Source organism: Nelumbo lutea, chromosome 7 (genome assembly GCF_056320005.1).
Source record: "Nelumbo lutea isolate HS-2025 chromosome 7, American lotus-T2T, whole genome shotgun sequence".
NCBI lineage: Eukaryota > Viridiplantae > Streptophyta > Magnoliopsida > Proteales > Nelumbonaceae > Nelumbo > Nelumbo lutea.
The window spans coordinates 10653586-10678791 of NC_142690.1; the positions used below are offsets into that span (position 1 = coordinate 10653586).

Here is a 25206-nt window from a genome sequence, read left to right on the forward strand (position 1 = left end):
AGATAACTCCTCCCTCACTTGTCTACATGGCGTACGTGAAACACCCCACAACGATGCTAAAGACGCCTTTATTTCTCTTATCCTTGTTGCTAAAATCCCTCTTGAGTGATAGCTAAGACCAATTCTATGGTAGGCCGTCCTTCATTGAAAAAGAAAATTAAATTAAAAAAAAAAAATGGTATATCACCATCCCTTACGTCCACGGCACAATGTATTGATGTAATTGGCGTCGATGTTCACGCCACTGTAAGTTGAAGTCAATCGGACAAAATGCAAATGAAAATTGCAAGTGTGAAATCGGAGACAACAAATAATTAAAAGCTCAATTTGGGATCGATCTCTCTCTAGCTATCTCCGATCGCTAGAGGAGAGACCACCAATCACCATGATCAACAATCTCATTCTTCTCCTGCCAATAATTTTGGGCCACTTAGCAGTCCTGCCCATGCAAACGCTGGCCGCCGGTAAGTTCGTAGGTTCTGACCTCCATTTCCTAGCATTCAGTATTTCTACTTTTGTGATTGACTGATTGTTGATAATAATCCAATATGCGATCGAATGCAGTATTCCTGAACATAGATTGTGGCTCCTCGGATTCTTTCACTGACGCGAACAATATCACATGGGTCAGAGACCATCCCTACATCAGAAGCGGTGTAAACCAAACTGTTCAAAGTGCAGATAACTCATCAGTTGCTCATCAATACACAACGCGGAGAGTATTCCCCATCAGAAAGAAAAACTGCTACTCCATAAGCGAGGTTGGGAAGGGAGAGCGTGTTCTTCTCCGTGCATATTTTTACTACGGGATTTACAGGGATGAAACATCGTCTGCACCGACTTTTGATCTTCAGTTCGACGGCAACCACTGGGCTACAGTAGATAATAGCAGTGCAGACCCATTTTACTATGAAGCGATATATCTCACAAGGTTTGCTAGCATAAGCGTATGCGTTGCTAAGAATGAGGGATATCCTGACGACGTACCATTTATTTCTGCAATTGAAGTAAGGAGCTTGCATTTAGGCATGTACAGAGGAGTTGATTCGACTTATCCATTGTATATCTACGATAGATCAAACTATGGCGAAAATGAAACAGTGAGGTACTATTATCAACTCGATCGAGATATCTTTCAAACTCCTTTAGTCTGTGTTTGGTCTTTGGATTGGTTTAATTTGGGAGCTGGCCGGCCGGGAAGGGGGTTGAAACAGTTTCAGGTGGATTAATTCCAGAATGACTGCCCCTTAACCCCTCAGATATTCATTACGATTCAAGTGAAATAAGTGATTTGGATTTGAGGATCCTTTCTTACTTCTTCCATCCTGCTTTTCCGTCTTCCTCCGTCACCGGAGTCTAAGATCAATCCAATCTGGATCTCCTGGACTTTATGATTTGTACCAAAAGTTGTATACTAACCTTTCTTTTTTGGTAATAGTAATACTAACCATTGAGAAATTCATCTCGGGGTGGTTTTTACTGGTCAAACTCTATAAAAATGAAGTTTGATGAGTTTAATTCATCTCGGGGTGGTTTAAAACCACCCCCTAAATTTTGATGAATTCTCATTATTTTTTATAGGGTATAACTTGGTATAAATCGTTACATTTAGCCCTCCAACCTTCTTTTCTTGTTACCTCTGCCCAAACCAGATTCAAATTTTGCACACGGCTCAGCTTTGAATCTATGTGATTGTAATTATGATTAATTCCTATTTAATACAAAATTAATTTGCACTTTTTATCTCATTTATATTCACTACATTAAAAAAATGATGCAAAGTTTGCATCACCTTCCTCCTAGTTTTTTGTTTTTCTATAATTTTTTTGGCAAATCAACTTCCTCCTAAATTTAAAAGTTTAATTTTGTCTCATATAAAATAGGGACCACACATTATCTTGCTTCCTACCTCAATTCCGGACAAAAAAAACTCCTCCAGACGAAACAACCTTCCTCTAATCCTACTTCCATTATTATAAGGTGGGACTACATTTTTCTTCTTTACTTTATCAAACAAACAAACAAACAAACAAGAAATTAAAGATCAAATCTAAAGCAAGTAAATACAGAAAGTGCTGCTCCCCTTAGAAAGTAAGATATTTATATCATCTATTACCGGTTTGGATAATTTCCCCTAAGGCATAGCTTATTTGCAACGCAATTTTAATTGTATTTATGTTAGTGCAAAAGCATGGGAATCCAAATGAGTTGAAAGCAAATTCTGATTTATTTTTGTTTTGAAATATAATAATGCTTTTTTTATTGTATTCCTCTGCAATTGTATTAGTGCAAATGAAATTGGATTGCACAAAACAAGCCTAAAAGATTTTAATTTTTATTTTTGAAAAGCTGATATTTGGTGAGAAAACCATACCAAGTTGAAGGTTCTCTCTGTCTCTCTCCATCAAACCAAACATAATCTTAAGGTGCAGAAAATTCTAAGTCATCTCTATCCGTTGTTTTTTTCTTCTTGTAGGTACCCTAAGGACAAATATGATCGCATATGGTACCCACTCCCAAGTGCCAAAGATTTTGTTACCGTCAAGAACAACACCAGTATTTCGGTTGAAAACCTTCCAGATGAGCCCCCAGAGACTGTATTACGGACAGCACTTTATAACCAAAACTCGTCCGATTCTTATCTTTGTATAACCTTCTCCAATTTGACAGCCAACATGTACACCATTTTCTATTTCTCCGAATTGTTGAAACTCAATTCCTCAAAGCAGCGTTCGTTTTCGATCTACATGAATGGAGAAAATATTTCCCCTCAGATAATCCCACCTCATAAGAAGGGTTTGGAGTACAACTTCACTACAAATAAATCTGCATCTGGGGACGGATATAACGCGAGGTACTGTCTGAACCGCACAGCCAACTCCACTCTACCGCCAATAATCAATGCACTGGAAATGTATGAAATCGGAAGTAAATTAACAGATGGAACAGACATTAAACATGGTGAGTGGACATTGATCTCCATCTATTCTCTCTCTTCTTAGTTAGGTCCACAAAGAGGCTGCACTTAGATGATTTTATCCCACTTCCCATGTTTCCATGTTGGGAGGGATGTGCCAGGTGATCATCTCAGCTATTTACTAATTGGCAAAAGCAAAACTTTTTAAATTTCTTCAAAATCAAAGCTTAAACACCTTCATCAGAGTACATCATCCCAGAATGCTGGCTTTGAAATTTCCAGTCAGGGTTTGCAAGTTTGGATCTCCTACTTAAAAACTCTTTCCAAATCCACATGACCCTATAAATGCTCAATGGGAATATCTCACTTTGTCATTTATGTTGAGTGATCGTTTTGCAAGTTTGGGAATGTTTCCACCCTGGCAAGATGTGAGATAGCTGGGACCAAAATTGGGCACTGACCTCTAGCTTATTTGGTTTTATGCGAAATTTCATAAATGAAACAGAATAGACAGAACCAGAAGTTGAAATTTTCCAAAGGATTGTGGCAGCCGGATATAATCTCTGGTCTCTCCTACATCGACTCTCACATCCTACCAATTAAGCCACCCTCAGTTAGTTAATTTTCCATTGTATTGAAAATATTATTTAGGCTTTTATCTAAATACAACTTCCTCCCTCTTTAAGTTGAAATTCTTCAATTTTCAGCTTAATCGAAATCACTATTATTTATTTACTTTATAAAATTTCTATCTAATGTAAAGAGATTTGCAGGAATTGAAAATTAATTTGGGTTTATTTCCTCTTTTTATGCCAGTAAAAGCTCTGTCTTTGCTACAAAAGTTTTTTGTTCAACTTCAAGATTGGAGTGGTGACCCCTGTCTTCCAAACGGATTTCCCTGGGACTGGGTCCAATGTACTGATAGCGATACACCTCAAATAATAGCACTGTAAATCTTGTTTCCTCATATTTCTTTTCATTAGTTTCTGGTTCACCAGTTATCTACCCCGTTTCATTCTTTATTTTCTTGTGTTTTCTCTGTTAATGTTTCTTTTTTTTACTACCAAAGACAATTAAATTATTTCCACAAGAAAAGAGGTAATTTAAATATCCATTCTTTTTTTTTTTTTTTTGAACAATTCATAGGAATCTCAGTAACTACGGACTTCAAGGTTCTCTCCCAGATTTTAGCGCATTGGATACTCTCCAAATAATGTAAGTAATCTGGAATGAAACAACTGTGAAAACTAATTAAACTACTGGAGGTTTTACTGATTTGTAGTTTTTTTGCCTTGTCCATTTATATTATGATTTGCAGAGACTTGCATAACAACAGTTTAAGTGGAAAAATTCCTAGTTTCCTGGGAAACTTCCCTAACCTCACCACACTGTAAGTATTTCAATTCCTAATTAGGGGCATTCTTTGTGAAATAATATTCTTAATTTGAAACTTTGTATTATTATTTGTTTTTTTATCTTAGAAATTTAGCAAATAACAACTTTAGTGGATCAATACCCTCATCAATCACCGATAACACCAAATTAAAATTTGAGTAAGTAAATCCAGACTTTACATATTTTCCCATGTTTTTGATTGTTCTTTTTTTATTCATTGACATATATTGTGGTATGATATATCATTATCGTCATCAGCTTATATTATTTCGTTATTTTTGGTGTAGTGCCACAGGCAACATGTATTTATTATGTACTTTCAGTCAGTCTTGTTCTAATTCTAGCAATGCAACTTTGAGTACTCCTCCGCCACCCGGAACTTTGATTTTGCCGCCCCCCACCAACAGCTACAGCCACAGCAAGATTAGTAAAAAAATTTCAATCATCAATGGGGTTGTATTTCTGCTGGTGGTTCTTGTTTATTATTGAAATTCGTGTATAATTTTATTTGATATAATATGTATCAGTTTTAATCCCATTATTAATGGGAATAACAAGAATTGTGTGTTTATGTGCAGAAAAATTTGGCTAAACCACCTTTTTTCTTTGTTTATATAAGGCTCTCTCCTCATGACATGTTAGTCTCTATAGGCATTATTGGATTTTGAGTTTATTAGGGATTAACTTTGATTAATTAATTATATAATTGGGCACATTTATACATACACTTGATTCTTTTTTTGGAAAATGGTAAATTAAAATTTATTCAAAAAGACAGAAAAATATACATACACTTGATTTTGAAAAATGGGTTTTCAAACTCTAACCAAAACTTATGTTTTTCTCTCTTTTATACCTTGTTCTACATTGGAAAATAGTTTTGTCTTAAGCTTTTTTAAGTTGGAATTTACGTATACAGTATACACTTTATTAGAAATATATATGAATAACAGAGTATAGAGACTTGCTATAATCTAACGCAAGCACATGTGCATACTTGCATAAATGTGTCCCTTTCTACAATGTTGTAATTAAATGGAATCTTTAAATTCCAAAATATGAAAATTTTACAAAGTAGTAAAATAATTTTGAGCAATGTTTTAAAATCAGACCTTAAAAGCTTAGGTGACTAAGGAGGCGTTTGGCAAGTCTTTTTAAGAAGATCTTTTAAAAGCTTAAGACCTTAAAAGACTGATGAACTTTTATGGGTAGATCTTCAAAAATCAAAGACCATTTGATTGCAATTTTTTTTCATAGATATTCTTAAAAGCAAAAGGACCCAAAGACCATTTGAAAACACATATAGCACAACAAATAAGTGCTAAACATTTAAATGAAAATACACCTTGGAAATGTCATGTGTGGGACCCACTAATGCATTCAAATGTGTGTTTAGCACTTATGGGCCCCACCTATATATTGGCTTATGCAAATGTGCAGAGGTTCATTCGTTTAGGAGGCCTATGTGTTCAGATTCCTTGGTGGTGGAATGTGAGAGTGAAACAAGGGGTTTTTCTTCGAATAAGAAAGATCTCATAAGCTCAAAAAGACCAGAAGCCTCAAATGAAGCTTTTGGATTATGAACAATTTTCAGATTTTTCGAGATTTTTAGGGGGCCTATGTTTTTGGCTTTCTATCTTGTGGTTGCCAAACGAAAAATCTCAGTACAAGGTCTTCCAAGCTTTGGAAAGCCTGAAAGACCCCTTAAAAGGAGTTCCCAAATACCCTCCAATTCAGCCGCCCTGGTCAAACAGATCTGCCCGTGACATTTATATGATATGTATAATTATATATACATAATTATATATTTATATGATTTGCATAATTATATATATATGTATATCTATTTAAAATATACAATTGTATATTTTTAATTGTAGAAATTTAAAGGCAAAAAGGTGTTTTTGGCAAAAAATAATAGACTAAGGTTGCATTTGGCATTTGTCTCTCTTTTTTTCTGTTAAAATACCCTATCGACATTGAGTTTTTAACTGCAAAATGATACAAGATCTTAAAATAAGCAATGCCAAATGCAGAGTATGACACCCTCAATGTTTTGCATTGCATAGATCATGAAAAGTTACCCAATATTAAAAATAAGCAAAAGATCACCCCAATCTGACCACCAAGGGCAAAGTTATGGCCTTGAGAAGATTTTTTCATATAAATTGTAACTTGCATCTCTTGATCCATTGACTAGGTCGTTAAATCACTCAGGTCAACAAATTGCTGAACAAGTTACATCAGTGCAAACTTATTTGCATTGCAACCAAATACAAAAATGTCTTTGTATTTTATATGTATTTTAGAGACTCAGGATGCTACCCACAGGTTGTTTCCTGTTATGGGCCCGGGCATAAGATCTCGTCACGGGTCGGTCTACGGGGAAAATTCCTAGCCTTCCCTTGTTATTTCCTTTGCGTGCTGACCCTATTGTGGCGAACTAGGGGGTGATTTGTCAAAGAGATCACCCTAACTCTCCTAAGCTCTTTCTTGATTGAAAATTCAATGCCTTTATTCTAATTCCAAGCTCCTTTAAATAGGAGATTACAAGAGGGTTTCCTTGTTGCATTCGGCTAGCATAATCCATCTTTTATCGAAACTCAAACTCTTACTTCTAATGGTAATTAACTTCCTATTTCTACTGGTAACACAACTCCTATTAAGAACAGGGGATAAGTAGATGGGATAAGGGATAAGAGATAAGGGATAAGGTAAGCTGGCGGTGAATTAGCTAGAGTGGCAAGGTAAGTGGGCCCCTGATGATCTGCCGTGTGGGCCCCCCTTCAGTGCTGCTGCTCAATGCTGCTGCCCTTCACTGTTGCTGCTGGCCACGATGGTTAGGCTCGCCTACGAGTGTATCTACTGCTTCTGTGTCTCAACATTTCCACATCCATACTCAAGTAGAACCACCATGTATTGGGAATATCTTCCCAATCCCCATAAACGACAAGGGAGATATTCCTTCCAAATGTATATTTCTATTTATATTCCTTCCAAATTGAGTTGTTGGATGCGCAATTTTGATGCCTACGTACCAACCAAGTTTGCAAATGATAACAAATGTAGCTTTACATGCATAAACTCACTGTTATATGTTCCTTGTTTTGTTGATTTGTTTATCTCAACCTCATTGCTTAACCGATTTGTTATATGGAATCCGTCTTAAGGCTAAGGAAAAAATGAAAAATAAATAAAAATAACATTTGGATTACAAGGTCCCACAACTCCACATGAAATGGTATAACGTTATTTATTAATTTATTATTTTTTAATAATAATGTTAAATTGTTAATGGTTTTAGTGGTTGCCGTCTCTCCCACGGATGAACGCTGGAACCTTCCACGAAAGAGCCAAATAGAAATTCGTACTTTGTTCCAGGTGTCTCAACTGGAAATGGTCGATATATCTCTGTTGACTTGGATCAAGTCCTCGCTGCATCCTTTCCATCTCCAGTTTTGCCGAGTAAAGTTCACATTTAATGAAATGGCCAGATGGCCAGATGGGTACCTGTCAACCCAACCACTGGGAGGGACCTGCATAGCTGCTGACTGGGTGGTAAGTTTAACGGTTAAATCAGCAGGTCATCTGGTCAAATGATAAGAATTTTAAAACCCTAAAATCCTAGCTGTTTAATCTCTGCAACTTCAACAATTCGACCGTAGTCAACAGCTATTATCGTCTAATTTACAACGATAATGATGATCACGGGGTAAGTACATGAATCCTCAGGTAATTAACAGCACTTAAGATGCTATGACCAATTCAATGGTAGGCACCATCCTTTAAATATTAATTGAACATCCCGATCAAATTTAAGTCAATGAAGTCGTCGACAACACTTTTAAATCTCAATCCAATCCTCTGGATCTGTTCTCTGTCTCTCACTCTGACAACTCTGCAGAGAGAGAGAGAAAGAGAAACCACCATGACCAACATTCTTGTTCATCTCCTGCAAATACTTCTGGGTTTTTTGGTCCTATCCATGCCAACACTGGCTGCTGGTAAGTTCTTCTCAGCATCTATATATTATTTCTTCTTGTGTGATTCTCGATAATAATCCATTCCATTTCATTTTCTTTCCATAATGTATATATATGCAATCGGATGCAGTATTCCTGAGCATAGATTGCGGTTCCTCTGGTTCTTTCATTGACGCAAACAATATCGCATGGGTAGGAGATGATCCCTACACTAAAAGCGGCGAAAAAGAAACTGTTCCAAATGTAGATGATTCAGTGGATCGTCCATTCAAAACTCGGAGAGTATTCCGCAGCAGAAAGAAGAATTGCTACTCCATAGATGTGGGGAAGGGAGAGCACGTCCTTCTCCGAGCACACTTTTACCATGGGACTTACACGGATGAAACTTTTGATCTTCAGTTCGACGGCAATTACTGGGCTACAGTCAGAAATAGCAGTGCTGACCCATTTTACTACGAAGTGATATATCTGACCAAGTTTGATGCCATAAGCGTTTGCGTTGCTCGGAATCAGAGATATCCTAATGACGTACCATTTATTTCTGCGATAGAAGTAAGGAGCTTGGATGTTGGCATGTACGGCGGAGTTGATTCGACCTATCCATCGTTCTCAATAAAGAGAACAAATTATGGCGAAAATAGAACCGTGAGGTATTAGTTACTACCAAGTCAGAGATACTTCTAATTTCTTTTAGTCTGCGTTTAGATTTTACTGGTTTTAATTTGAGGGCTGGGGTCGGGAAGCCTGGAAGGGAGCCGGTGGAAACAGTGTCGTTGGATTCCAGAGTGACTGGATGAGGGCGGATTTGAGGGTCCTTTCATTTAATTTTTTCACCGGCCGTAATCTAGACCCGCTGGCCGATCCCAATCTTCTACACTTGATTTCATCAAAATTCTAAAACGTGAGAGTGGTTTTCAAATTATCCATTACCTTTTTGAAACCAAAATTACCGATTCCGCGGTTCCTTACCTAAGAAAATTCCTTGTTTTTTTTTTTTGATATTTTTGAAGAGCTACACAACGGGGTAGCCCATCCCCCAACTCAGGCGAGTCGCCGCTGCTACGACCAGCAGGAAACATTACCAACCAGCTGAAATCAACTAGAACTAGGAAAATTCTAGAAAGCAGAAAGGTATGCATAGGAAATTCTTTGAACAATGAAAAGTCCAGTGAATTTTGATGTAACCAGATTTTCTGTCCACTTTTTCTATCCACACTCCACCCAATGTGAATAGCAACCACACATCTAAGATGGTGATTAATGGGCAGAAAAATATATATTGTAGCAGAATATAATTTAGGAAAAATTGGAGTGGCATCACTTTAGTCTCTAAACTTTAAAATACAACAATTCAGTATCTGAACTTTTAAAACGTGTTAATTCAGGTATAGTACCTGGCATTAATCAGCCATTAAGTGGCATTTGAAAAGACATAAATTCCCTTTGAGTGTCCTCTAATCTTTTATATCAACCATCTAAACTTTGATAAAAAATAAACAGTCCCAAATCCTTGCCTCTTCTATTTAAAAAAGTTGGGATCTGTACCAAAACAAAACAAAAAGAAGAAGAAAACAAGAAGAAAAGGCAAGAAGGAAGGAAGAAGAAAGTGGAGAGAAAAACTATTCTTTCTCGCAGTAAAAAAGGGTTACAGTAACAGAGTTTATATACAGAGCATCGGCCAATAACAGAAGGCCAGCTTAAATAGTAAAAGACAAAAGAAAAAAAAAAGAGTTAACGAATGACTTAAGAGTAAGTAACTCTACATCCCCCCCTCAAGTTGGAGTTTGTTGGATATCAAGCAAACCCAACTTGGACATGAAGTTTCTGAATTTAGGACTAGAAAGTGGCTTTGTAAAAACATCAGCTACTTGGTGATGAGTGGAGATGTGTTGAGGATTGATAAAGCCTTGCTTAAACTGCTCTCTAACTAAGTGACAATCAATGTCCAGATGTTTTGTTCTTTCATGAAACACTGGATTGGCAGTGATGTGTAGAGCAGCTTGATTGTCACACCAAAGAGGAATTGGAAGTTTTAATTGGATGTCAAAATCCTTGAGAACATAGGAGATCCATTGAAGTTCACAAACCGTTGCTGCTAAACTCCTATATTCTACTTCTGTTGATGATCTTGAGACTGTTATTTGCTTCTTTGTCTTCCAAGAAATGAGAGCTGACCCCAAAGAAATGCAAAACCCTGTTAAGGATTTTCTGGTTTCAGAACAGGAGGCCCAGTCTGCATCACTGAAAGCTTGGATACATTATTAGGGGTGCTCATGGTTCGGTTAACCAAATCGTGGGCCTATTTTTGAAATCGAACTGGTATTATTGGTTTTTGAAAAATTGGTAACCGAAATCAAATCAAAGCCGATTGATTAACCGGTTTAGTTCATCAGTTTTTTTGGTTCTTTTATATTTATAATATATTATAAAAATATTTAAATATATAATAAAAACTAGAAACATATATAAAATATGATATTTTAAATAATAAATAATATATTATATATTATAAATATATAATATAATGCATATTTATTAATTTATAATATATAAAAAATATATAAAAATGAGAAAATATATGATGCAGAAAAGATATACTTGAAGAGTTTTCATCGATCAAAACCCACCCATGAATTTTCATAAACAACACCTGATTTACTATGAATTATGATTCCAGTTCGCTGGTCAGAACTTTTTCAGATGTCATATCTTTTCCATATCATAAACCTACTATTATTAATTGCTCGCCACAGTAACAGTGCTGTTGCAAGCATTGTAGTGTCATGTAGAGAGCCCAGTTGCCGGATGGCTGGTGTGTATGCATGGATGACGTGGGGAGTTATTCTTGCTACTCTATTCATCCTAAACAAACTTTCTTATGGTTTAATTTGATTCTCTTTCATATTTTCTTTCTTACCGACTAATGAGACGATATTAGAACAGATCAAGAAAGTAAAATTTTGAACTACAATCATGCAAATGTAGACATTATATATGCATAAATTTTAGGGGTAAATTACAGATTACCACTTTTTCAAAAATTACGAATTACCACGATGATTCCCCAAATTTTTACATGTATATTTATTTTCAGTGTGAGCTGACCGACCAACCTAAGCCTGGTGGCCAGGGCCCAAGCCTAATCTGAATGCGTAAAATTTTATTGTGGTCTGGGCTTGAGTTGGATAGTTCAGGATTGATCTTGAGCTTGGGCTGGGTTTGGACCATAGGCAGATTTTTTTGGGTTGAGCCTTGGTTGCGTTAAAACCCGTCTCGCTTGACTTGCACCCTCTAACAACATACAAAATCTAATATTTAACCTTGATATTCACTTCGACTTTGTGGCGGATGCCATTTTTTATATAGTTTAAAAGATGAATAAAGAGAGGAAAATAAATTGAGAAACAAAAACAGAGAGATAATAAAATAGATGTACTAAATTTGTTGCATTATCCTTCGCATGTGAAACCAAGACAAAGTATTGCATTATATAGTGAATTGATTGGTATAAGAAAATACTTAAGACAGGGTTATCAGCAAAACTGAACCTGGTCTCTAATCTTTTTATTATTTGTAAGATGTATAAAATTCTCAGTTCTTCTTTCTCTTAAAGTTTCACCTTTTGCTTCTATCAGGTTTCCAGATGATAAATATGATCGTATTTGGGATGCTTTTCCGGGCGGCAACCGATTAATTGGTATTAGGAACGAAAAAGAAATTGTGGCTGCAGGCCTTTCAAATCAACCTCCAAAATCTGTGTTACAGACAGCAGTACACAGCGACCGATCTGGCTCTTATATTTATATACGTCCCCCTCAGCTGCCATATGGTCGGGTCTACAGCATTTTCTATTTCTCTGAATTGGAGAGGCTCAGTTCCTCGGATAAGCGATCTTTCTCAATTTACCTGAACGGCAAAAATATCTCTCGTCCGGTAGTCCCGCCAAATGGAGCTGCGTTGGAAATGAGCTTTACGACAACACTGTTTGATGGCACAAAGAACATAGAGTACCGTCTGAACAGTTCCGCTGACTCCACTCTTCCGCCCATGATCAATGCAGAGGAGATGTTTCAGGTCGGCTCAGCACTGACTAATGGAACAAACAACAAACATGGTGCGTCTGTCTACCTTATTTCTTAGAGCTGTCAATGGGTGGGATTTAGATCGGAACACGGTGAATCACTCTCAAAATAGAGGTGTAAATTGGGCCGTATCGCCCGCGGCCCAGCATGATGGTCCGCGGGCAGTGCCAGGCCCGGTACAATCATGCAGGCCGTGCATGTCCTGAGATTTTAGATCCACGGGTCAGTACAGCACGGCACGACCGAGCAGGCCATGCCGCCCGCGGCCCGCAAGCGGGCACGGCCCAGCATGGCTCATATATATATTTTATATATAGTTATTAAATATTATATAAATTATAATTATATAATATATTAATAAAATAAATATATTTTTAATTTTATTATACTAATTTATTTAATTGTTGCATATATAAGCAATTTTATATACAAAATTTATATAAAATTAAAATTTTAAGTTTTTTTATCAATTTTTTAAATAAATAGCTTTGGCTCGATGCATGGCACGTTTGTGAAGGCCATCCATGGGCCATGCCGTGCCGGCCCGGCACGACCCACTTTACACCTCTACTCTCAAATCGTTATCAAATGATACTATAAAATAGATTTAGAACCAAACCAATTATCAATTGGGATAATTGGGTCTGACTTAATTTCATCCAATTATACTTACACTATGTTTGAGAGTACTTAAAAATAAGTCATTATTTGGGCCAGCACCACATTATTAATTGGTGTTTGGGAACGAAATAAGTATTTATTTTTTAAGTCCAAATTTATAATTTATTTTAAGTGTTTATACAATAAGTACTAATTCAACATTTTTCTTCCAAAATTATCCCTAGTTGTTTTTTAAAATACCACTTATAAAATTATCCCTTGTTGAATTTTATAAAAGTATTTAGGTAAAAGTGCTTTTATAGAAGTACTTCTGTAAAAGTACTTTTATACAAGTACTTCTATAAAAGTACTTTCATAACAGTATTTTAATACAAGTACTGTAAAAGTAGTAAAAGTAGTCAAAGTACTTTTATAAAAAGTATTTTTATAAAAGTGCTTCCATAAAAGTGTTTTTATAAAATTACTTTTCTAGAAGTACTTTTATTAAAATGCTTTCATAAAAGTACGTTTATAAATGTGTTTTCATAAAAACACTTTCACAAAAGCGTTTTTATAAAAGTGATTTCATAAAAGTGCTTTCAAAAATATATATTTTAAAAATTTGAAAGAAAATGAAGGACAAATTAGCCTTAAATGCTTATTTAAATGATTATTGAAGAAAAAGACTACCAATTACTCAATATGAAATAAGCACTTGAAAAAAATTGGGTGACAAATACAAATAAACACTCCCAAAGATGGCTTCAGACATCTATAAGTACCTTATACCTATAATATTAGCAACTTGGAATTTCATTTTTTGATAATATAGCTTCCAGAAAAATGGTAGCAAATAATGCATCCACACTGTTTATATGTTGATAAAATAAAAATTTTTAATCAAAGTTATCGTATATACTGCTATGAAATTTAACATAAGTTACAAAAAAAAAAGAAAAAAAAAAAAAAAAAAAAAGAGAACCGGTTCCAGCAATTCAATTATTAATCAGAAAAACCACAGAATCGGTCTTGTCGATTTGATTCTATCAGGTAGACCCAGCCCATTGACAGGTCTATTTTTTCCTGGTGCTTTTCATGATAGTTTTTTACTTTATTCATCTAATCCTTAATTAATGGAGACTTTCTCCGGGTAGAGCTTCCAATCCATTAAAGCCTAAACTGATTATAACATATTAGGAAGATGCTCCCAAGTCTAACATTTTCTCCTATACCTCAATAATTATCTTACTTTTCATGATATACTTGTAATATTATCATTTTGTGATGTTCACATGTATCAAATGAATGATTTTATTGTCAAATTACAAGCTAATATTATCATAATATGAATTAGGTTTTATCTAATTACAATTTCCTCTTTATCTAAGACTCTAAGTTGAAATTCTTCATTGTTCAGCTCAACCAAAATCCAAATTATTTTTCATTTTCTATCTAATGCCAATAGACTTGTGGTTCAATTAATTAAATTGGGTTTTACTTTCTTTTATTATTGTATGCCAGTAAAAGCGCTATCTATGCTTCAACAAGCTTTTGTTCAACTTCAAGATTGGAGCGGTGATCCTTGTCTTCCAAACGGATTCCCCTGGGACTGGGTTCAATGCACTTTTAGTTCTAGCGAGACAGCACCTCAAATAACAGCATTGTAAACCTTGTTTCCCCATATTTCTTTTTATTATTCTCTGGTTTACTTTTCCTAGCTATCTATCCTCTTTTATCCTTCATTGCCTTCTATTGTTTTCTGTCAAATTTGTTCACCATAACAGCTAATGAAATTATTTATTCATATTCTTATGAACAACTTTATAGGAATCTCAGTAACTACGGACTTCAAGGATCTTTTCCAGATTTTAGCGCCTTGGATACTCTCCAAATAATGTGAGTAATTAAATTGAAAATTGCACTAATTTGTAGGTTTTTTAATTACCTTTGCCCTCATTTATGGTTTGCAGAGACCTGCAGAATAACAGTTTAAGTGGAGAAATTCCTAGTTTCCTGGGAAATTTTCCTAGCCTGAATATGCTGTAAGTATTTCATTACTTTTCCCATTTTGTGGGCTAATTTCTTCTTTGGAATTTGGTATTGCTTACTGCTTTTATTTTCTTTTTATCTATCACTTCTTTGTTGTAGAAATTTGGCAAACAACAGCTTTAGTGGATTAATACCCTCTTTACTCACCAATAATAGCAACTTAACACTTGTGTAAGTAGATCTAGAGCCCTTGATTGTTCTTGTTCTTATTATTTCTTAGCAAAAACAACAACATTGACACGATATCATCATCAACTTTTAGATTTCTTTCTTTTTTTCTTCATGATGCAGTTATTCAGGTAATGCTGACTTATGTGCTCCCAATCAGTCGTCTTGTGCTAATTCTGTTAATCGAAGTTCGAATTTGCCGCCTTTCACCAGCAGCCCGAGCAACATCAGTAAAAATTTGCCAATCACACTTGCGATTGTAACTACTGTTGGTTCTTGTTTCTTATTGAAATACTTATAGATTTCTATAATGGATCAATTTTACCTTAGTTTGTACAACTAATTAAATTAAAGAGTTGAATCTTAATGTCAATTGGCAAGAATAGACGAAATGTGAAGTGAAAAGGTTTTCCTAGTTGGGATGAGGCTTAGTTATGTTTTGCTGAAAGAATTGAAGAGAGGAAGAGTCCAAATCCTAGAATTCTATGCAGAAAGAACCTCGCACCCACAAACTGCAAACTGTTATTGTTGTTCTTGCTTTTTAACCAAAACATTTAGCTCAGTTTGGAAAAAGTACAAATGCAAATATGTACAATGCAAATATATACAAAATAATACAAAACATAAGGCTGAGTTTGGAAGGAGTACAAATGAAAATATGTAGAGTGCAAACTCTTATATTTTGTATTATTTTGTATGTATTTACGCTGTACATATTTGCATTTGTACTCTTGGCTCAGTTTAGAAGGAATACAAATACAAATATGTAGAGTACAAAACATTGTATTTTATATTATTTTGTATGTATTTGCACTGTACATATTTCTATTTGTATTCCTTCCAAACTGAGCATAAGGTTTTGCGCTCTACATATTTGTATTTGTACTCCTTTCAAACTGAGCCTTAAGTGTTGTTAAAGCTATATTTTGGATGTCCAATGATCAACCAGGAAAAGGGAGAGATCAAATTAACCTATACTTTTATTATATTAAATAAAATAAATTGATGATTATTTTAGGATCTGTTTGATTTACACCTGGAATCAGAATCAAAATCTTTCTGAATTGGAATTGGAATGATCTATTCCCATGATTATTTGGTTCAAATAGGATTGGGAATGGAAATTAAAATCAGCAGGAATGAGATTTCATTCCCAAGGGAGAGGAAGGAGGGGAATGCCATTGATGATTATTTTAGGATCCGTTTGATTTATAGTTGGAGTCAGAATTGAAATCCTTCGGAATTGGAATCGGAATGATCTATTCCCATGACTGTATGGTTCAAATAGGATTGGGAATGAAAATTAAAAAAATCAATAATGAAATTTCATTCCCAAGGGAGAGGCAGGGGATGACATTCCCTCAAATTGGGGAATGCCATTCCAACAGGAATGGGATTGGGATTCCAATTCTTCCCAACCAAATAGTTAGAATCAGAATGAATAGTCGATTCTGATTAAAAAATCCCTATTACTACAAACTAAACGAAGCCTTTGGATCTTAATTTTCTAGATCCATGAAGGGAAAGGTAAATCAATTAATTAATAATCTTAGTTTTGCAAGCAATTTTAAACCAGTTGAAGCTGCAGAACAACTCTTAACTTGAGTTGGTTGCGTTTGACCTAGGATTTAGGACTTAATTAATATTTAGGCCTCATCCCCAAGCATAACCCAATTGGAGAACCAGGGTTCTCAAGCCCAAGCTTAAACATATGAGCTCATATTGGTTCAAGCATGCTGAGTTTTTGGAATATCTATGCAAGGAGCCAATGTTTTTGAACTATATCTGATCCGGATGGTAAAACTGTTCAGCCTAGGAACCATCCAGGTAACCGGTTTTGTTTCACTCTTAACCCATTCCTTGGTCAAAACTATTAACTAGGAGTGTTCAAATTTGGTTGATAAACCAAAAACCAAATACCAAATCGAATCAAATCGAATAAGCAAGTTCAGTTCGGTTAATTCGGGTATCAGTTGAATTTGGTTTTTGTTTTTTTTTTAATCAGTTTTTTATTTTGGTTTGGTTTGGTTGAGATTTTCAACCGAAATGAACCAAAAACCGAATTAGTCTTACATTTGAAATTCTTTGTTGATGGTTATTAGCATCCAATTTTTGCTCGGTCCCTTTACCCTACCTCTTTATATCCCCCTCTTAGACCCCAAAAACTTAAAAACACAATCAGGTTGACTTGACACTCTCTAAACCCGAAATGCCCTCCTTTGACACAGTGCACAAGACAAATAACAGCCTTGAGGTGAACATTAACATCGGATTAGACACCATCCCCAGACTTGGAAAACTATAAATTAGTTACACATCAGTTTTTATGACTAAAACTACAATGATCTGTTGTTCATCACTCCAACTCCCTTTCTAACGGCCCTGATCTATGCGATGTTCAAACTCCAACTTCTCAAAATCAAATCCAACATACCCATCACCTCAAGACCACTAGGAAGCAATCAACTAGTGAATCCCACCACAAATCTACAATGATCAACTACAAAAACGTCAAGATTTCATTTTGATGGCCTTAAATGATTACCAAGATCAAACATATCTTTCTCAAATCAGAACCATCCACTTGACTCCATGCCTACTTACCAAATGGTAGATCAAAATTCCCCTGTTTGACCCATCGCCAAGCCTAGATCCTATTTCAACAGATCTTATTAATTGGAGCTTACCATCTGCCAGTTCAACCTCATATTACCAATCAAACCTTACTATTGTATTCGAAGACGCAAAAAGCCCTAATACATCAAATTCCATGACTAAACACCTTCATTTGACCATTGAAAAAATAAGATTCAATTTTAGACCCTTTCGTTGATTGAAAAACCATAAGCTAAGGCCATGATCTAAACTAAAACAATCAATCTACACCTTTGATCAAAGATCCATCACTTCCATTAAATTCAGGATAATCAAAAGTGCCAACCCACCAAATTGCATCCTAAAATTCCCACATTTGACCCTTCATCAAACAAAAACTTTATTTCAGCAAATCCCATTAATTCAAACTTTTCAGCCATAGAACTCAATCATGCTGACCCTATTTGAACAATTAGGCATCACCAGTGTATTCAAGGACTGAAAAAACCCCAGTACACCAGATTTCACATCCTAATTCATTCGTTTGACCGTTAAACTAGAAAGATACAATTTCAACGCACCAGATTAAATTTCTATGTCATCTGGCCCAACCTGAAGCCTTAAAAGGGTGATGACTGATGTCAGACCCATTCTTAACCCATTAGAACACATTGACCAATGAAATAAAGCCTAATAGGCTTAAAAAGCTCAAAATACCAAATAGACTCTACTTGAGACCAAGAAAAGACAAAATAACATTTAAAAGTACATCAAATTTACATTTTCTGCCACTACCAGCTCCAAATACGAGACTGCCATGACAGACATGCCCTCAGCTCCCATTCGACACACAAAACCCGTGAAAACCATTCCTTAATCGAAGAAAGTGTTTCACCAAACAGGAAAACTTGAATAGGCACATATTTCTTTGAAGAATCTTTGCCTATTTGTAAGAAAAACCTCTTTTGAATCCTAGAAAATGTAGCTATGCGAGTTTTAGGCTTGACCCCCCCTCCCATTCTCTATAAATATTGATCTAATTCAAGCTCAAAAGGGGGAAGCAACCTGAGAAAAAGGGGAGACTAGGGGGGACTGAAGGAGGGAAGCCCAAGAGAGGCCCTAGAGAGAGAGGAAAAGACTAAAGGGAGGAAACCTGAGAGAGGTCCCTAGAGAAAGAAAAAGAGAGAAGGAAGGGAGAGTTTTCCAACTTCTATAGTATTCCCATTCTGCTTGTAATCTTGAAATCCTTGAAGCCAACCTCAAGCCCCATCCTTAGTCTTCCAAACTTAATACCAGAAACGCTCAGCCCAAATCTTGCCTTACTCAAGTTTTATTTAAAATCCTCCTAGTTGCTGGAAAACTTTTGACAAGGTACATATGAAAGGGAAGTCTTTTTTAGTTTTTTTGGGTCGCTTGAGGTTCTGAAATGTATATCACCATCCCTTACGTCCACGGCACAATGTATTGATGTAATTGGCGTCGATGTTCACGCCACTGTAAGTTGAAGTCAATCGGACAAAATGCAAATGAAAATTGCAAGTGTGAAATCGGAGACAACAAATAATTAAAAGCTCAATTTGGGATCGATCTCTCTCTAGCTATCTCCGATCGCTAGAGGAGAGACCACCAATCACCATGATCAACAATCTCATTCTTCTCCTGCCAATAATTTTGGGCCACTTAGCAGTCCTGCCCATGCAAACGCTGGCCGCCGGTAAGTTCGTAGGTTCTGACCTCCATTTCCTAGCATTCAGTATTTCTACTTTTGTGATTGACTGATTGTTGATAATAATCCAATATGCGATCGAATGCAGTATTCCTGAACATAGATTGTGGCTCCTCGGATTCTTTCACTGACGCGAACAATATCACATGGGTCAGAGACCATCCCTACATCAGAAGCGGTGTAAACCAAACTGTTCAAAGTGCAGATAACTCATCAGTTGCTCATCAATACACAACGCGGAGAGTATTCCCCATCAGAAAGAAAAACTGCTACTCCATAAGCGAGGTTGGGAAGGGAGAGCGTGTTCTTCTCCGTGCATATTTTTACTACGGGATTTACAGGGATGAAACATCGTCTGCACCGACTTTTGATCTTCAGTTCGACGGCAACCACTGGGCTACAGTAGATAATAGCAGTGCAGACCCATTTTACTATGAAGCGATATATCTCACAAGGTTTGCTAGCATAAGCGTATGCGTTGCTAAGAATGAGGGATATCCTGACGACGTACCATTTATTTCTGCAATTGAAGTAAGGAGCTTGCATTTAGGCATGTACAGAGGAGTTGATTCGACTTATCCATTGTATATCTACGATAGATCAAACTATGGCGAAAATGAAACAGTGAGGTACTATTATCAACTCGATCGAGATATCTTTCAAACTCCTTTAGTCTGTGTTTGGTCTTTGGATTGGTTTAATTTGGGAGCTGGCCGGCCGGGAAGGGGGTTGAAACAGTTTCAGGTGGATTAATTCCAGAATGACTGCCCCTTAACCCCTCAGATATTCATTACGATTCAAGTGAAATAAGTGATTTGGATTTGAGGATCCTTTCTTACTTCTTCCATCCTGCTTTTCCGTCTTCCTCCGTCACCGGAGTCTAAGATCAATCCAATCTGGATCTCCTGGACTTTATGATTTGTACCAAAAGTTGTATACTAACCTTTCTTTTTTGGTAATAGTAATACTAACCATTGAGAAATTCATCTCGGGGTGGTTTTTACTGGTCAAACTCTATAAAAATGAAGTTTGATGAGTTTAATTCATCTCGGGGTGGTTTAAAACCACCCCCTAAATTTTGATGAATTCTCATTATTTTTTATAGGGTATAACTTGGTATAAATCGTTACATTTAGCCCTCCAACCTTCTTTTCTTGTTACCTCTGCCCAAACCAGATTCAAATTTTGCACACGGCTCAGCTTTGAATCTATGTGATTGTAATTATGATTAATTCCTATTTAATACAAAATTAATTTGCACTTTTTATCTCATTTATATTCACTACATTAAAAAAATGATGCAAAGTTTGCATCACCTTCCTCCTAGTTTTTTGTTTTTCTATAATTTTTTTGGCAAATCAACTTCCTCCTAAATTTAAAAGTTTAATTTTGTCTCATATAAAATAGGGACCACACATTATCTTGCTTCCTACCTCAATTCCGGACAAAAAAAACTCCTCCAGACGAAACAACCTTCCTCTAATCCTACTTCCATTATTATAAGGTGGGACTACATTTTTCTTCTTTACTTTATCAAACAAACAAACAAACAAACAAGAAATTAAAGATCAAATCTAAAGCAAGTAAATACAGAAAGTGCTGCTCCCCTTAGAAAGTAAGATATTTATATCATCTATTACCGGTTTGGATAATTTCCCCTAAGGCATAGCTTATTTGCAACGCAATTTTAATTGTATTTATGTTAGTGCAAAAGCATGGGAATCCAAATGAGTTGAAAGCAAATTCTGATTTATTTTTGTTTTGAAATATAATAATGCTTTTTTTATTGTATTCCTCTGCAATTGTATTAGTGCAAATGAAATTGGATTGCACAAAACAAGCCTAAAAGATTTTAATTTTTATTTTTGAAAAGCTGATATTTGGTGAGAAAACCATACCAAGTTGAAGGTTCTCTCTGTCTCTCTCCATCAAACCAAACATAATCTTAAGGTGCAGAAAATTCTAAGTCATCTCTATCCGTTGTTTTTTTCTTCTTGTAGGTACCCTAAGGACAAATATGATCGCATATGGTACCCACTCCCAAGTGCCAAAGATTTTGTTACCGTCAAGAACAACACCAGTATTTCGGTTGAAAACCTTCCAGATGAGCCCCCAGAGACTGTATTACGGACAGCACTTTATAACCAAAACTCGTCCGATTCTTATCTTTGTATAACCTTCTCCAATTTGACAGCCAACATGTACACCATTTTCTATTTCTCCGAATTGTTGAAACTCAATTCCTCAAAGCAGCGTTCGTTTTCGATCTACATGAATGGAGAAAATATTTCCCCTCAGATAATCCCACCTCATAAGAAGGGTTTGGAGTACAACTTCACTACAAATAAATCTGCATCTGGGGACGGATATAACGCGAGGTACTGTCTGAACCGCACAGCCAACTCCACTCTACCGCCAATAATCAATGCACTGGAAATGTATGAAATCGGAAGTAAATTAACAGATGGAACAGACATTAAACATGGTGAGTGGACATTGATCTCCATCTATTCTCTCTCTTCTTAGTTAGGTCCACAAAGAGGCTGCACTTAGATGATTTTATCCCACTTCCCATGTTTCCATGTTGGGAGGGATGTGCCAGGTGATCATCTCAGCTATTTACTAATTGGCAAAAGCAAAACTTTTTAAATTTCTTCAAAATCAAAGCTTAAACACCTTCATCAGAGTACATCATCCCAGAATGCTGGCTTTGAAATTTCCAGTCAGGGTTTGCAAGTTTGGATCTCCTACTTAAAAACTCTTTCCAAATCCACATGACCCTATAAATGCTCAATGGGAATATCTCACTTTGTCATTTATGTTGAGTGATCGTTTTGCAAGTTTGGGAATGTTTCCACCCTGGCAAGATGTGAGATAGCTGGGACCAAAATTGGGCACTGACCTCTAGCTTATTTGGTTTTATGCGAAATTTCATAAATGAAACAGAATAGACAGAACCAGAAGTTGAAATTTTCCAAAGGATTGTGGCAGCCGGATATAATCTCTGGTCTCTCCTACATCGACTCTCACATCCTACCAATTAAGCCACCCTCAGTTAGTTAATTTTCCATTGTATTGAAAATATTATTTAGGCTTTTATCTAAATACAACTTCCTCCCTCTTTAAGTTGAAATTCTTCAATTTTCAGCTTAATCGAAATCACTATTATTTATTTACTTTATAAAATTTCTATCTAATGTAAAGAGATTTGCAGGAATTGAAAATTAATTTGGGTTTATTTCCTCTTTTTATGCCAGTAAAAGCTCTGTCTTTGCTACAAAAGTTTTTTGTTCAACTTCAAGATTGGAGTGGTGACCCCTGTCTTCCAAACGGATTTCCCTGGGACTGGGTCCAATGTACTGATAGCGATACACCTCAAATAATAGCACTGTAAATCTTGTTTCCTCATATTTCTTTTCATTAGTTTCTGGTTCACCAGTTATCTACCCCGTTTCATTCTTTATTTTCTTGTGTTTTCTCTGTTAATGTTTCTTTTTTTTACTACCAAAGACAATTAAATTATTTCCACAAGAAAAGAGGTAATTTAAATATCCATTCTTTTTTTTTTTTTTTTGAACAATTCATAGGAATCTCAGTAACTACGGACTTCAAGGTTCTCTCCCAGATTTTAGCGCATTGGATACTCTCCAAATAATGTAAGTAATCTGGAATGAAACAACTGTGAAAACTAATTAAACTACTGGAGGTTTTACTGATTTGTAGTTTTTTTGCCTTGTCCATTTATATTATGATTTGCAGAGACTTGCATAACAACAGTTTAAGTGGAAAAATTCCTAGTTTCCTGGGAAACTTCCCTAACCTCACCACACTGTAAGTATTTCAATTCCTAATTAGGGGCATTCTTTGTGAAATAATATTCTTAATTTGAAACTTTGTATTATTATTTGTTTTTTTATCTTAGAAATTTAGCAAATAACAACTTTAGTGGATCAATACCCTCATCAATCACCGATAACACCAAATTAAAATTTGAGTAAGTAAATCCAGACTTTACATATTTTCCCATGTTTTTGATTGTTCTTTTTTTATTCATTGACATATATTGTAGTATGATATATCATTATCATCATCAGCTTATATTATTTCATTATTTTTGGTGTAGTTCCACAGGCAACATCTATTTATTATGTACTTCCAATCAGTCTTGTTCTAATTCTAGAAATGCAACTTTGAGTACTCCACCGCCACCCGGAACTTTGATTTTGCCGCCCCCCACCAACAGCTACAGCCACAGCAAGATTAGTAAAAAATTTTCAATCATCAATGGGATTGTATTTCTGCTGGTGGTTCTTGTTTATTATTGAAATTCCAGTATAATTTTATTTGATATAATATGTATCAGTTTTAATCCCATTATTAATGGGAATAACAAGAATTGTGTGTTTATGTGCAGAAAAATTTGGCTAAACCACCTTTTTTTTGTTTATATAAGGCTCTCTCCACATGACATGTTAGTCTCTATAGGCATTATTGGATTTTGAATTTATTAGAGATTAACTTTGATTAATTAATTATATAATTAGGCACATTTATACATACACTTGATTTTTCAAAATGGGTTTTCAAACTCTAACCAAAACTTTTGTTTTTTTTCTTTTATACCTTGTTCCACATTGGAAAATAGATTTGTATTAAGCTTTTTTAAGTTGGAATTTATATATACAAAAGTATGAAAAAGAGAATATAGAGACTTGCTATTGCATATGTGCATACTTGCATACATGTGCCCCTTTCTCCATTGTGGTAATTAAATGAAATCTTTAAATTCCAAAATATGACAAATTTTTGAAAAATATTTTTTTAATTAGCTTTGACAAATCATACTTCAAAATGGGGTCAAGGATGGGATTGCTTTGGCGGGGCAGGGACGAGGATGGGGATTAATAGGAATCATTGATCAAGGTGGTCAGGGATGGGGATTGAGGTCCCTACCCCACCTTAACCCCGATTATATATATCAAATATTATATATATACACTATAAGAAAATTGACCTTTGGCAACAGTCCAAATATTGTTTCCAACACTGTTTTCAAAACTGGACCAAACCAGACGATCAGACCAAAAAAATCGGGAACTGATCACCTGACCAGTTCCGTTTTCCTCCAAAACCACTTTTTCCCCAAAACCGTTGATTTTGGTCAGCAAACCGCTGAACCAGACGGTTAACCATTCAAACGATTTTGACCGTTCTACAATTTTTTTAATTATTTTATTTTTTGTCAAAATGGGCTAGCCGTTCGGGTCAAATGGCTGGACCGTTCGAACTGGTAACTAGACCCCTGACCGGTTCGATCACCGGTTCGTTTTTAAAAACCATGGTTTCTAATATAGAAAAAAATTGTTGCCAAATGTTTTACTTACAACTAAACGAACTGTTACTAACAAAGCCATTGTTAAAAGTGTTCTACAACAACCAAGTCTTGCGAAATAAGTTTTTTACAACAATCGGCCCAATTGCTGACAAAAAAATAGTGTTTTGCAACAACCATTTGAAACCATTGCCAAACAAATTAATTTAACAACAATGTATAAAAACTGTTACCTATATAGTTATTTAGCAACAACCGATTACTTGTTGCCTAATGGTACCATCTCTAACAATTATGTTAGTCATTGCTAATTGTAAATTTGCAATAGTTGAAGAGTTGTATCTAACAATCATCTTAGA

General features: G+C 35.6%; 3 protein-coding genes across 3 annotated transcripts; all 3 read left to right on the forward strand.

The window, feature by feature from the left end:
* Positions 1-262: 262 nt before the first annotated feature.
* Positions 263-4930, forward strand: LOC148845049 (uncharacterized protein At1g24485-like). Its single transcript, XM_088955595.1, has 8 exons — positions 263-464; positions 565-1105; positions 2477-2961; positions 3734-3866; positions 4064-4132; positions 4236-4307; positions 4399-4470; positions 4600-4930. The coding sequence occupies exons 1-8, from the start codon at positions 386-388 to the stop codon at positions 4799-4801; spliced, it is 1653 nt and encodes a 550-aa protein (XP_088811721.1). The 5' UTR covers positions 263-385; the 3' UTR covers positions 4802-4930.
* Positions 4931-8115: 3185 nt separating this feature from the next.
* LOC148845050 (uncharacterized protein At1g24485-like) lies at positions 8116-15567 on the forward strand. The gene is made up of 8 exons (XM_088956067.1): positions 8116-8316; positions 8426-8945; positions 11931-12409; positions 14499-14640; positions 14805-14873; positions 14948-15019; positions 15126-15197; positions 15318-15567. Exons 1-8 carry the CDS (start codon positions 8136-8138, stop codon positions 15493-15495), a joined length of 1713 nt encoding a protein of 570 aa, XP_088812193.1. The 5' UTR covers positions 8116-8135; the 3' UTR covers positions 15496-15567.
* Positions 15568-19276: 3709 nt separating this feature from the next.
* On the forward strand, positions 19277-23513 carry LOC148845051 (uncharacterized protein At1g24485-like). Its single transcript, XM_088955837.1, has 7 exons — positions 19277-19503; positions 19604-20144; positions 21516-22000; positions 22773-22905; positions 23103-23171; positions 23275-23346; positions 23438-23513. The coding sequence occupies exons 1-7, from the start codon at positions 19425-19427 to the stop codon at positions 23511-23513; spliced, it is 1455 nt and encodes a 484-aa protein (XP_088811963.1). The 5' UTR covers positions 19277-19424.
* Positions 23514-25206: the final 1693 nt, after the last annotated feature.